The sequence below is a fragment of the Lepidochelys kempii genome, chromosome 2, assembly GCF_965140285.1.
Source record: "Lepidochelys kempii isolate rLepKem1 chromosome 2, rLepKem1.hap1, whole genome shotgun sequence".
Lineage (NCBI taxonomy): Eukaryota > Metazoa > Chordata > Testudines > Cheloniidae > Lepidochelys > Lepidochelys kempii.
Window position 1 is genome coordinate 210220081 of NC_136381.1, and position 11597 is coordinate 210231677.

Here is an 11597-nt window from a genome sequence, read left to right on the forward strand (position 1 = left end):
TAAAATGTATCGAGAAGGAGGGCGATCTGGGCTCTATGATGTAATGTGCTTTTGTAGAGCAATATTAGAAGTATAGCTGATCACAATTAGCAAGGAGCCTCTTTTTATGAGTTTTTCTCACACAGCACATTGAAATTCTCTAATAAGGAATGATTATATTTCTCGTGTTGACCATGGTGGTTTTGTTTCCTTGTGTGAAAATGTTGCCTCTCCAATCTCTGTTGACAAGCATAGATGCGTCTGAGTACTTTACAAGCCTCCACTCTGGCTTCATCCTTTATTGTAGGAAGTTTCTTGTCCAAAGGTAATTCTGACAACTCTGTGCAGGCTCGCTCGCGCTCTTGCTCTCTCTCTAGACCCAGAGAGCCCTGAATGTGGAAGACCTAGTGCAAAGTTTGAGGAGAGTGTGCAGGAGTTGTGGAACTCCTGCTTGAGTACAGCTCTACAGGGACTCACGTAGGCCCCATTTCACAGTGCATGGAGGGATGAGGCTGGTGGATCCATTATTACTTTGGCTGTTTTCCCCATCTCATTTCCGTATATGTCACCGCGTTAGTGGCAGCTGCTACAGCCACAGAGTTGCAGCTTGGCTTGTGTAGGGATGCGATTTTGACCAAACTATTGGTAGTACATCTGTTTTAAAGTGAAGATTGGTTGCAGCTGGATTCCTGCTCTTCACTTGCCACAAATTCTCATTCTGTCACATAAATCAATCAAATGTTATTCCCTTGTTCTCAATTTACTTATTACCACTTTCCCAGCAACGAGGGATGTGGGGGCCAGGCAGCTGTGGAATCTGTGGGGGTGCGTGCATGCAGTCAGTGGGTCGAGACACATCGAGAGGTAGGGGTCTGTCTTGTTCTGCAGTGCTCTTTCAACAGGCATCAGATTTGGGAAGAGCAGGGACTGAGCATCCCTGAGTTGGGGAGCAGGAGTCAGGTAAGAGAAGGGAGGTCACTAAGTTTTCAGAAGCAAGAGAGGCTTGCACCAGACGGTGAAAATTTGCCTATTTTTAAAAATAATCCGGAAATCATGCTGCATAAATCTTGGTTATGAGGTGCTACAGGGAGCCCAGATTTTTCTTTATTTGTGTAGAAATAAACACACACCATAACAGTGGGCTGAATTTATTGCCCCACTTAAAACTTCTGAAAAATAACATCCTGTACTTTTGACATACGCTTTTCTTAAAAATCTTTGTTCTAATATTTCAGCAAAGTAGTATGTTCTGAATTATGAAACAACCTGTTCAATCTTACCTAAGAGTTTAAGGAACACTCGAGTAATTTTTAGATGGCGAAACTAGAAATCTGATTTTTTGTATGCAAGAATTGGGATATCCCTCTGTATATGGCTTTCTGGACCTGTTTTAGGTATGTACAGGATGGTGTGCATGTAAATATGTTTGAATCAGTATAATATCTACTTTTGTGCAGTGCTGAAGTTTATAGATCCAATAAAAATATTCAGCCATAAAATGGGATTTCAAGAATATATTTGAATGTACATGTTGCTGTTGGAGGGAATGTATAGGGATTCGTCTGTTTTTCATAGATGCTGTGAAATTTTAAATTAAAACGTCAGAGAAAACATTTGTGTATATAGATCTCCAACTTACACATTTCAAGGATAAGAAAGACAAAATTAACATTGAAGCTTTTGAATGTCCCCCCCTGCAGGCACTGTAATATTAATAGTGAGTGCTATTTTCTAGCCCCCAATGCTGTTTGTCTCCAGCTATACAGATAAAAGGGAAGAGTCTAAGATTTAGACTCTTCCATTCTGACCTGCAACCTCAAAGAAATTGTTTAAAAAAAAAATTGTAGCATTAAAATAATAAAAAATGAAAATGAAACAGAAATGAAACAGACTTTATAGAAAATACTTTTCCAACATTGAATACAGGGGTTAGTGGCAAAAAGGATACCCTGGTATGAAATATCGAGTCTGTGTACAAATAAAATGTAAAGTGTCTGCACAAAAGGGAAACAATCTCAAAGATGTCAGTCTAACTTGGACAGAAATTATCTTCTCAAGCTGTGTTCAGTAAGCTAACTGCAAAGGTGCCTTGAAATTTGGCACCATTTAAATACTTTATGAAAGTGCAAGGATTTGGTCTGACTGTTCCTGCTGTTGGCGCATTTCCTATTTTGGTAGCTTAATAAACGTGCTGCAGTTATACCTGTATGTAGCTATAAAATAGCTAGTTAGATTACTGGAATTAATGTGCAAAGTAAATAGCTAGTGTGTGTTGTATTCTCCAGTGTAGGATATAGTGTGAATGATTGTTAACCAAATTTTTGCTAACTATACTGGAATTGGAAAAGGTTCAGAAAAGGGCAATAAAAATGATTAGGGGTATGGAACAGCTGCTATCTGAGGAGAGATTAATAAGACGGGCACTTTTCAGGTTGGAAAAGAGACGACAAGGGGGGATATGATAGAGGTCTGTAAAATCAGGACTGGTTTTACTCCTTCTCAGAACACACGAACTAGGGGCCACCAAATGAAATGAATAGGCAGCAGGTTTAAAACAAACCAAAGGAAGTATTTCGTCACACAACGCACAGTCAACCTGTGGAACTCTTTGCCAGAGCATGTTGTGAAGGCCAAGACTACAGAAGGGTTCACAAAAGAACTTAAATTCACAGAGGATAGGTCCATCAACGGCTATTAGCCAGGATGGGCAGGGATGGTGTCCTTAGCCTCTGTTTGCCAGAAGCTGGGAATGAGTGACACAGCATGGATCACTTGATGATTACCTGTTCTGTTCATTGCCTTTGGGGTGCCTGGCATTGGCCACTGTGGGAAGACAGGATACTGGGCTAGATGGACTTTTGGTCTGATCCAGTATGGTGTTCTTATGTTAACCACAGTTACGTAAAAGTGATACATGATGACTAGTAATTTGTTTGAATTAAACTACAGCTGTTAAAGATGAAAAATGTCCCTTGGCTGTTGGCAAAGATGAAGTCCTGTACTGCTTAATACATTACCTGTTCAACACTGGCTATGAAATACTAGCTGCAGCAATGGAAATGTCAGTTGTGATAAACAAAGGATTCATCCACAATGTCAGAAGCTGGGTTAAATTATTTAATGCTATTGGAGTCTGGGAACAACACTCACAGAAATCTTATTCTATGATGAAATGAACTATTGAAGACTCTGTAGGCGTCTGTGGCTCAGCCCTAGTGGAGCTTAATTTTTTTTCCAGAAGACAAAAACATCTGTGTATCTCACAATCTGGAGGACTGTTTGGATATTACCAGCTAGATAGGTTGGAGCTTCCTTATCCTGATCCTCCAAGGAAAAGTCTTGCTAATGGGAAGAGTTTGTTAGAAAAATGTTTCCCCCCCCCCCTTCTCTCTCGTTAGGACGTGTTTGATGGTAGCGAATAACATTAAAAATCTTGGTTGTTCAACCATGTCCTTCCCTGGAAAGCTCTCTCTTTATACTATGTACACACTGTCTATGAGATTTTACCATGGGCTACAGATCTTTTTGAGTGGCTATCCTTTTGTTTCATGCTCATGATTTTTCAGCAGTAAATTTGTGACTTAGCCATTTTTTCCGATAACAGTACATTCATTTAAAGAAAACAAAAAAACCTAGCATGACCAAAGCTTAATGCTGCTGGTATAATGAATGATTTTGCACTTGTGGCAGAATGGAACAGTTTTACTGAGATGGAAAAGTTCTTCCTTAAACTTAGCTTGCAGTTAGGCATCTGTCAAAACTAAGAAGCTGTGTTAATCTGAACTTTGTGTTCCAGATAGCTCCTGCTGAAGGACCAGATGCCAAGCTCAGAATGGTTATCATCACCGGACCTCCGGAGGCTCAATTCAAGGTACTGTGTATGAAAACTTCCATCCCATTTGTCAATTTGTAGTGGGCTTTGCCCTGTAGGAGGAAACATACTGAAATACTTAGCTGGAATGCACCATTTTACTCAGAATTTTAATAAATTGTTGGTATGCAGTGTAATTGTAGCCATGTTGATCCCAGGATATTAGCAGGACAAGGTGGGTGAAGTAATATCTTTTATTGAACCAACTTCTTTTGGTGAGAGAGAGAGAGAGATCTCTAGCTACACAGAACCCTGTGCGTCTTGAAAGCTTGTCTCTCTCACCAACAGAAATTGATCCAATAAAAGATATCTCTTCCACCATGTCTCTCTAATAAACATGTTGGTCAAATCATTCCTGTATTTTCTCCCCCCCTGCCCCGTCCTGCCAAAAGAAAAGTCATGAACCATGTGGGTAAAGAAACATATTAAGGGCCACAGCCCTTAAAGTTAGTGGAAGTTTTGCATCATTTCATTGTGATCAGAATTTGACCTTATAATAATTGCACACAAGAAAAAATAACCATATGACACCCATAATGGCAGGTTACTAATTATTTCTAGATAGAAATGCCTTTTTGGGCAGCTTTTCGGATGAGTGGAATGATTCTGATTGTATTTAAAATTACGCTAGGATGCCCCAACTATCATTTGCCTCTGTTAAACATATCAAATGGTTGAGCTGCCTTCCGCTTGAGCAAGGGTAACAGGTGAGTACGATATAAGTGCAGATACCAAGTTAATTTCAGTTGGAGAACACGAGGTAAGAGTGGATCAAAGGCTGAAATAGGTCACTCTGTCATATAGCAGCCTGATTGCTTTGCAGGTAAGGCCTGTAGCAGTCGGAAAAGTCACTCACAACTTCACATCATTGCAGTGCCGTCTTGCTCACATGGGTTTACAGCCATGCTTGTCCTTGAGTGTTAGTCCCTCTGTATATTCCACTGTGGGCATGCACGCACTGTATGCGCTTGGAGTTGGAAAATTCTTGAAAGCAGTGATTGTTGGTCCATGCACGTGTCCTCCTTTCCTTTGTGCCTACAATCAAGGAGATAAGGGGTAGAATGGACTGACCCCTGTTCCAGTTCCTTCTTTCCACCGTGTCGCCTGGGTCAGAACCTCCAGTGTCCAGCACTTTGTCTTCCTTTATTCTTCAATCTGCAAATATATAGTAAATAGTTTAGAATTTTATTCTATAGTTTGTTTTATAATTACATAGATTCCCTGTACTAGGGAACTCTGCCCCATTCTCCCCTCCAATTACAAGTACTGGACTATGCCCAGAACGCTGGGCTTCAAAATCTTTGCTGCTTGCCTGTGCTCCTTCTCAGTCCACGACAACCATCAATATTGCCTCCGGGAGGCTCACCTCATGGCAAGCAGCAGTGTCTGCCACTCTTTCCCCAGTCATACTTGTGAGGGTCTGAAACTTCATCTTCAGAAGTACCTAATGGAGAAAACAATGAGGCTGTAGTCAGACCCAGGCCAGGGGAGCCCCCGTATGTCAGCCTGGCTCAGCAAGGAGTGCACCTTCTGCCACGAGGTCTGACTTAGCAGCTAGGGAATCTACTCCCACAGATCCGCTGTTTGGGTCTTGTCAGGAAAGCAGGGAGTGTTCTTATAAACACGAGAGCAGATCCTTCTCTAAGTCCACTTCAGAGAAGTCGGATACAGCTCTGCCCGAGTCAAGCAAGTCTTCCTGCTCAGACTTAGAACGGGGTGGACAAACTACGGCCGGTGGGCCACATCTGGCCCATCAGACCATTTAATCCATCCCCCAGCTCCCGCCAGGAAGCAGGGTCAGGGGTTTGCCCCACTCCAGCCGGGGAGCGGGGTCGGGGGCTTGCCCCACTCCTCGTGACTCTCAGGAAGCAGCCAGCATGACCCCCCTCTGACTCCTACATAGTACACAGAGGCATGGCCAGGCGGCTCTGTGCACTGCCCTGTCCGCAAGCACTGCCCCCTTAGCTCCCATTGGCCGTGGTTCCTGGCCAATGAGAGCTGCAGGTGTGGCGCCCGCGGACGGGGCAGCGCTCAGAGCTGCCTGGCCACGCCTCGGAGCTGGAGGGGGGACATGCATCCAGGAGCCACTTGCGGTAAGTGCTGCACCCCTGAGCCCCCCCAGTGCCCCAATCCCCTGCCACAGCCTTGATCCACCTCCTACCCTCTGAACCCCTCGATCCCAGCCAGAGCCCCCTCTTGTACCCCAAACCCCTCATCCCCGGCCCGCACCTCCAGCTGGAGCCCTCACACCTCTCCCCCATACCCCAACCACCTGCCCTGATCCCCCTCCCACTCTTTGAACCCATTGGTCCCAGCCTGGGGCCCCCTGCTGCACCCCAAAACCCGTGTCCCCAGATCCACCCCAGAGCCCTCACCTCTCCTCTCTCCCAACCCAGAGCCCCCTCCTTCACCCTGAACTCCTCATTTCTGGCCTCACCCCACAGCCCTCACCCCCAGCCAGAGCCCTTCCCCCCAGTTTTGTGGGCATTCGTGGCCCACCATACAATTTCTATACCCTGATGTGGCCCTCAGGCCGAAAAGTTTGCCCACTCCTGACTTAGAATGTCCCAAGTCTGAGTCATGACAAGACAGTCCACAAATCCAGGGCTCGGTTGGTACCAGACCACAATCTAGTAGCAACTGTGTGTCCGGTAGCAACTAAGCTTAAACACCAGGAACTGATGGTACTGACAAAAGGCAACCATTGGGAGCCTCAACCAGTGATAGTATCGCCTCTGCCTTGCCTGACTGTGGTGCAAACTAAACTGTAAACACTACCGCTCCATTGGTTTGGGCGGACAGGACCCCTTGCACTCCAGGGAGAGCAGACACTTACATTACACCTGATGACATTTTTGATCTCCCTGATCCCCAATCTCCATTGTCATCAGGTCCTTCCTAAGGAAGGTCTTGACTCCACCAGGAGATGCAGCTAATGGGAGGAGTCTGTCCCCCATTATATCACCCAGCCATGGTTTCTCTCTGACAAAACTGTTGGTACCACCGATAGATCCAGAATCTGCATTTTCTTTCTTTAGAGGCTCTAAGGCTATATCTACACTACAGCTTACGTCGGCATAACTTTTGTCGCTCAGGGGTGTGAATAAGCCACCCCGAGTGACCTAAGTTACACCAACATAAGTTCTCATGTGCACAGTGCTATGTCAGCAGGAGAGCGTCTCCCTCTGACATGGCTTCTGCTGTTTGCAGAGGTGGCTTTATTGTGCCAGTGGGAGAGCTCTCACCAGACGTGCTGTAGCAGTGCAGTTGCATTGGTTCAGCTGCAGCACTGTATGTGCAGACATGCCTGAAACCAGTGGTTCTCAACCCTGGGGGTATGCCTACCCTGGGGGTACGCAGAGGTCTTCCAAGGGCATACCTCAACTCATCTAGATATTTGCTAGTTTTACACCAGGCTACATAAAAAGCACTAGTGAAGCCCGTACAGAGTAAAATTTCATACCGGCAATGACTTGTTTATACTGCTCTATATATTCTACCATAATGTAACGTGCATGTACACATTGTATTAGACATGCGTTTTATGTCAATTACTGATGTGTGCAAGTAAGTTAATTACATTGAAGTTGTCTTACGTATGCAGTTGCGATGTAAAAATGGATAGTTGTTGGGTTGGTTTTTTTTTAAAATGAGTTGCTGGAAGCGGCGGTAATAGTGACAGTGGCTTAAGATTTTCTTCAAAGCAGTGCAGGGGATTTAGTCAAACATCTTCCTTAAATGCCTTACACTGCTTTGAAAAATCTCAAGCAGAAGAGCGAGACTGAATGATTTCTACGGTAGGGCCTCAAGTTCCATGCCTTCTGATGTGTGCTTGTGAGTTTGAGACTAAATGTCTTTCCACTCAGGTAGTTCTTCCTACAAAGACAAATCTAGTCCACATCTTTTTCTTTAGATAATTTGTTTGACAAGGGTTTAAATAGTCTTGTATGTTAAGATCTTGAAGACAGGTCCTGGATTTATCCAGCTATGAGCTGCTTTCAAATTAGGATGATACGGTAACTTCAGATTCCTGGCTTTTTGGCTCTGTTATGAAAGAATGTAATTGAAGTCTAAAGCAATGCCTCTCAATCTTTCCCTACTACTGTACCCCTTTCAGGAGTCAGATTTGTCTTGAATACCCCAAAGTTTCACCTCACTTTAAAACTACTTGCTTAAAAAAATCAGACACAAAAATACAGAAGTGTCACAGCACACTATTACTGAAAAATTGCTTACTAACTCACTTTTACCATTTAATTATAAACATAAATCGATAAGACTATAAATATTGCACTTACATTTCAGTGTATAGAGCAGTATAAACAAATCATTGTGTGACATTTTAGTTTGTACTGACTTCACTAGTGCTTTTTATGTAGCCTGTTGTAAAATTAGACAAATATCTAGATGAATCTATGTATACCGCCGGTTGAGAACCAGTGGTCTAAAGCACAAAGCAAATTCATGAAGTTTATCTTCCCCTGTTGTAGAACAAACCTTCATGGGAAATGGACAATGGAGAAGTTTACTTGACTCGTAATTTTGTGTCTCTGAAGTTTTAAAAGAACAGAAGGTTTTATTTGGCACATTTTAAGATGTTGGGGTAGTAGAAACAACATAAAAAAACCCTGCCCTGATTTCTTTCCTACCCATCACTTTTTGTGTTCTAGTCCTGCTGTGTACTGATGTGATTGAGAAAGGGGAGGGAGGTAATGTGGTAAATGGAAAGTCTCTATGACCTTTAATATACATCTCTTGGAGATCCTTTCCACCACTGTCCCATTGGACTCATTTTGTGATACAGCATGGGAAACGTCAACCTGATGTTGAAAGGCATATGGTGTGGAAGAGTAATCTAATATTTCTCAAGATTGCCTGTGAATGACAGGGAACAAAGAAATAGTTGCTTGACAAGCCACTAGAATTAGTATATATCAACTCAGAGAAAATTGGAAAGGTAAGAGATTCAGCTTTCCACCTGTAATGGGCAAACCCTCCTGCTTTATTGTCTTATTGCCCACCACTACTACGTATCCAGTACTGCAATAGGGTGATGCATGTTGGTTAAAGTGACACAACTTCCAAGGTGCCACTCATCTCTATACTGAGAGACTTAATCTCCCACATGAAAAATCAGAGCTAACCTAAAGTAATATACATTGCATTTAATTACTTGGTAATTAAATGTAAAGGCGTAAAACCTGGTGTAAATTAAGTCTTTGTCATGTGGTTTTGCTTTGAATTCACCGTCCTCTGGAGGATGAATTTCAGAAACTTCTACTGCGTAAACCAGTAAACTCCTTTATGTTCACCCTGGTGATAATAAAAACATAACATCTGGCACACGGTTGTCTTCCCCCTTTGATTCTTTACTGCAGCTTTACCTCTAGAGAGAGACATTCTAACCATAATTCAAATGGCTGGATTATTTTACTGGAAAACAGTAGGAGGTTGTTCATTGTTATGCCATTACTTGATATTCATTGATTGCTTGTCAAGCCTTCTTTCAGGGTTTAACTGTGGTATCTTCTAGTTAGGAATCTGAACACTCCATTCATTTAAAAATAAATTACCAACTACTTTGATAAGAAAAAATCTTTTGCATTTGTACATAGTAGATTTGCGCATTTGTACATAGTCAGTTTCCCTTTGGGTGGGTTTTAGTTTGCTTTTTAAAAGGTGACTTGATTTCAGAATGATGCTGTCCCTTTAAAAATATTAATTACTTTTGCAGGCTCAAGGGAGAATCTATGGAAAACTTAAAGAAGAAAATTTCTTTGGTCCTAAAGAAGAAGTGAAACTTGAGGCTCATATAAAAGTGCCATCCTATGCTGCTGGTAGAGTTATTGGTAAAGGAGGCAAAACGGCAAGTACTTGAGCAAAACCTAAATAATGGGACACAAGAAATCTACCTGAAGGACATTCAAAGTGTAGAATCTTCTCTTTAGCTAATTCACATTTTAACTCTTTGCATGTTAATTTCAAGCCTGTATGCTATTTAAACTTATTTCATTCTTTGGGTTTTTCCTTTCTGCAGCCTGCAATTCAAGTTGGGTCAATTTAATAGAATTGCCTCTTTAAAAAACCACAGGTGAACCACTGCACCTGCATGGATCTGCTTGTCAGTTGCAGGGCTTAAAATGGAAATACAGTGGTTCTTCCATTCAGAATAATAGATTCCTAATTAGAGATCAGATTCTGTAAAGTCTTTCTCGTTCCAGTAACTCTATTGACTTCAATAGGATCAGTTGCTTGAGTAAGGGTTTACAGGATCGTACCCAGTATGTATCAAGCGGATGGAAAATGAAAACATTGCTGGGCAAAGTTTTCCTGTGTGAAGCACAAATAGAAAATTTGCTTTCGCCGTTGAGATGTCCACTGACTGTGGAGTGCAGAATTTCACCCTGTTCTAGGAATGGTACTACTTTACTTTGACCTGCTGCCACTGCATAAAAATTAATTCTGTGAGGTACTGAATATCCTTGAGTCTTCCATAGATTTTTAAGTCCAGTAGGGACCACTGTGATCTAATTTGACCTTCTGGAAAGAAACTGCACAATTTTCACCAGCATGGATCCATCCTGTGGCATGGATCCATCCTGTGGCATAATGAGGCCTACACCCCACCTACTAAGAGGCAGGTGACTTGTACTGCACTGCTACCATCCCATCAGACCCAAAGGGAGTTGAGGATTGTCAGGATTTTAGCCCTTCTTTAGAAATCCCCATGGGAACAAACATACAAGAGAGCTGGCCTTGAAGATGGTGCGTATGCAGTAGAAACTTTCTAGGGTGATGGGTCTGCAGCTGTCTGTAGCTTAATGTGCGCATTTTGCTCTGTTGTGATGTTCACAGGTCTATGCACCGTGGATTGAGCACCCTCCATTAAACCCATGATGTCATCTTTAATACAGTAAATGGTTAGAGCAATTCACTTAGTCATCATAGAGCATTTGAAGGAGTTTACCTTGCCATTATTTGCACATTCAGATAGCCAAGTATTTTAAAAAAATTCTCATGAATTAAAGATGGCTGCATTTTGCTGATTTTTTTTTTTTTTTTAATTTACAGGTAAATGAGCTTCAGAATTTGACAAGTGCAGAAGTTGTTGTCCCTCGTGACCAGACACCTGATGAAAATGATCAGGTTGTTGTGAAAATAACTGGCCATTTCTATGCATGCCAGGTAAGCAGGTTACGGTGATGGGAGTAGTTATTGAGTTGGAGTGAACTCTAAACGTATCTGTGAATCTTAGGTTTACACACACCACACAGATCCCCCAAGGAATAGTTGCTACTACAGTAGAACCTCAAAGATACGAACACCAGAGTTCAGGATTTACTGATCCACCGGTTGCCTTCTGGAACCAGAAGTAATCAGGCAGCAGGAGAAACACACGCAAAAAAGTGGGGAGCAAATACTTCACTGCCTTGGTGCTTTAGCGCTGGGGCTCAGGGCTTCAGCCAGGAGTGGGGAGCTGAGGGCTTCTGACCCTCGGGAGCACCAGGGCTCAGGGCTTTAGATCTGGAGTGAGTGCTGAGGCTTATGGCTTCAGCCCGGCTCCGCTCCCAGTTTCAGCTACGCTTGGGGCTTCAACCCTATGGCTCTGTTCCCATCTTCAGCCTCCCAGTGGGTGCTGGGACTTGGGGCTTTAGCTACGGGGGGAGTGCTAATCAAGGCCTATGTTTGTCATTTTTCTAATTTCCCCAAGTGCTAATTTTTGAATAACATTTTGATAAACTTTGTA

The 11597-nt window shown here is 42.8% G+C and overlaps 1 protein-coding gene across 2 annotated transcripts in view; it reads left to right on the forward strand.

The window, feature by feature from the left end:
- IGF2BP3 (insulin like growth factor 2 mRNA binding protein 3) overlaps positions 1-11597 on the forward strand; it is a 167596-nt gene that overhangs the window by 152320 nt on the left and 3679 nt on the right. For both annotated transcript variants that reach the window (XM_073333722.2, XM_073333723.2), the window contains 3 exons: positions 3776-3850; positions 9585-9716; positions 10922-11035. In XM_073333722.2, the coding sequence (XP_073189823.1) occupies positions 3776-3850; positions 9585-9716; positions 10922-11035 (321 nt within the window). The remainder of the gene's footprint in view (positions 1-3775; positions 3851-9584; positions 9717-10921; positions 11036-11597) is intronic.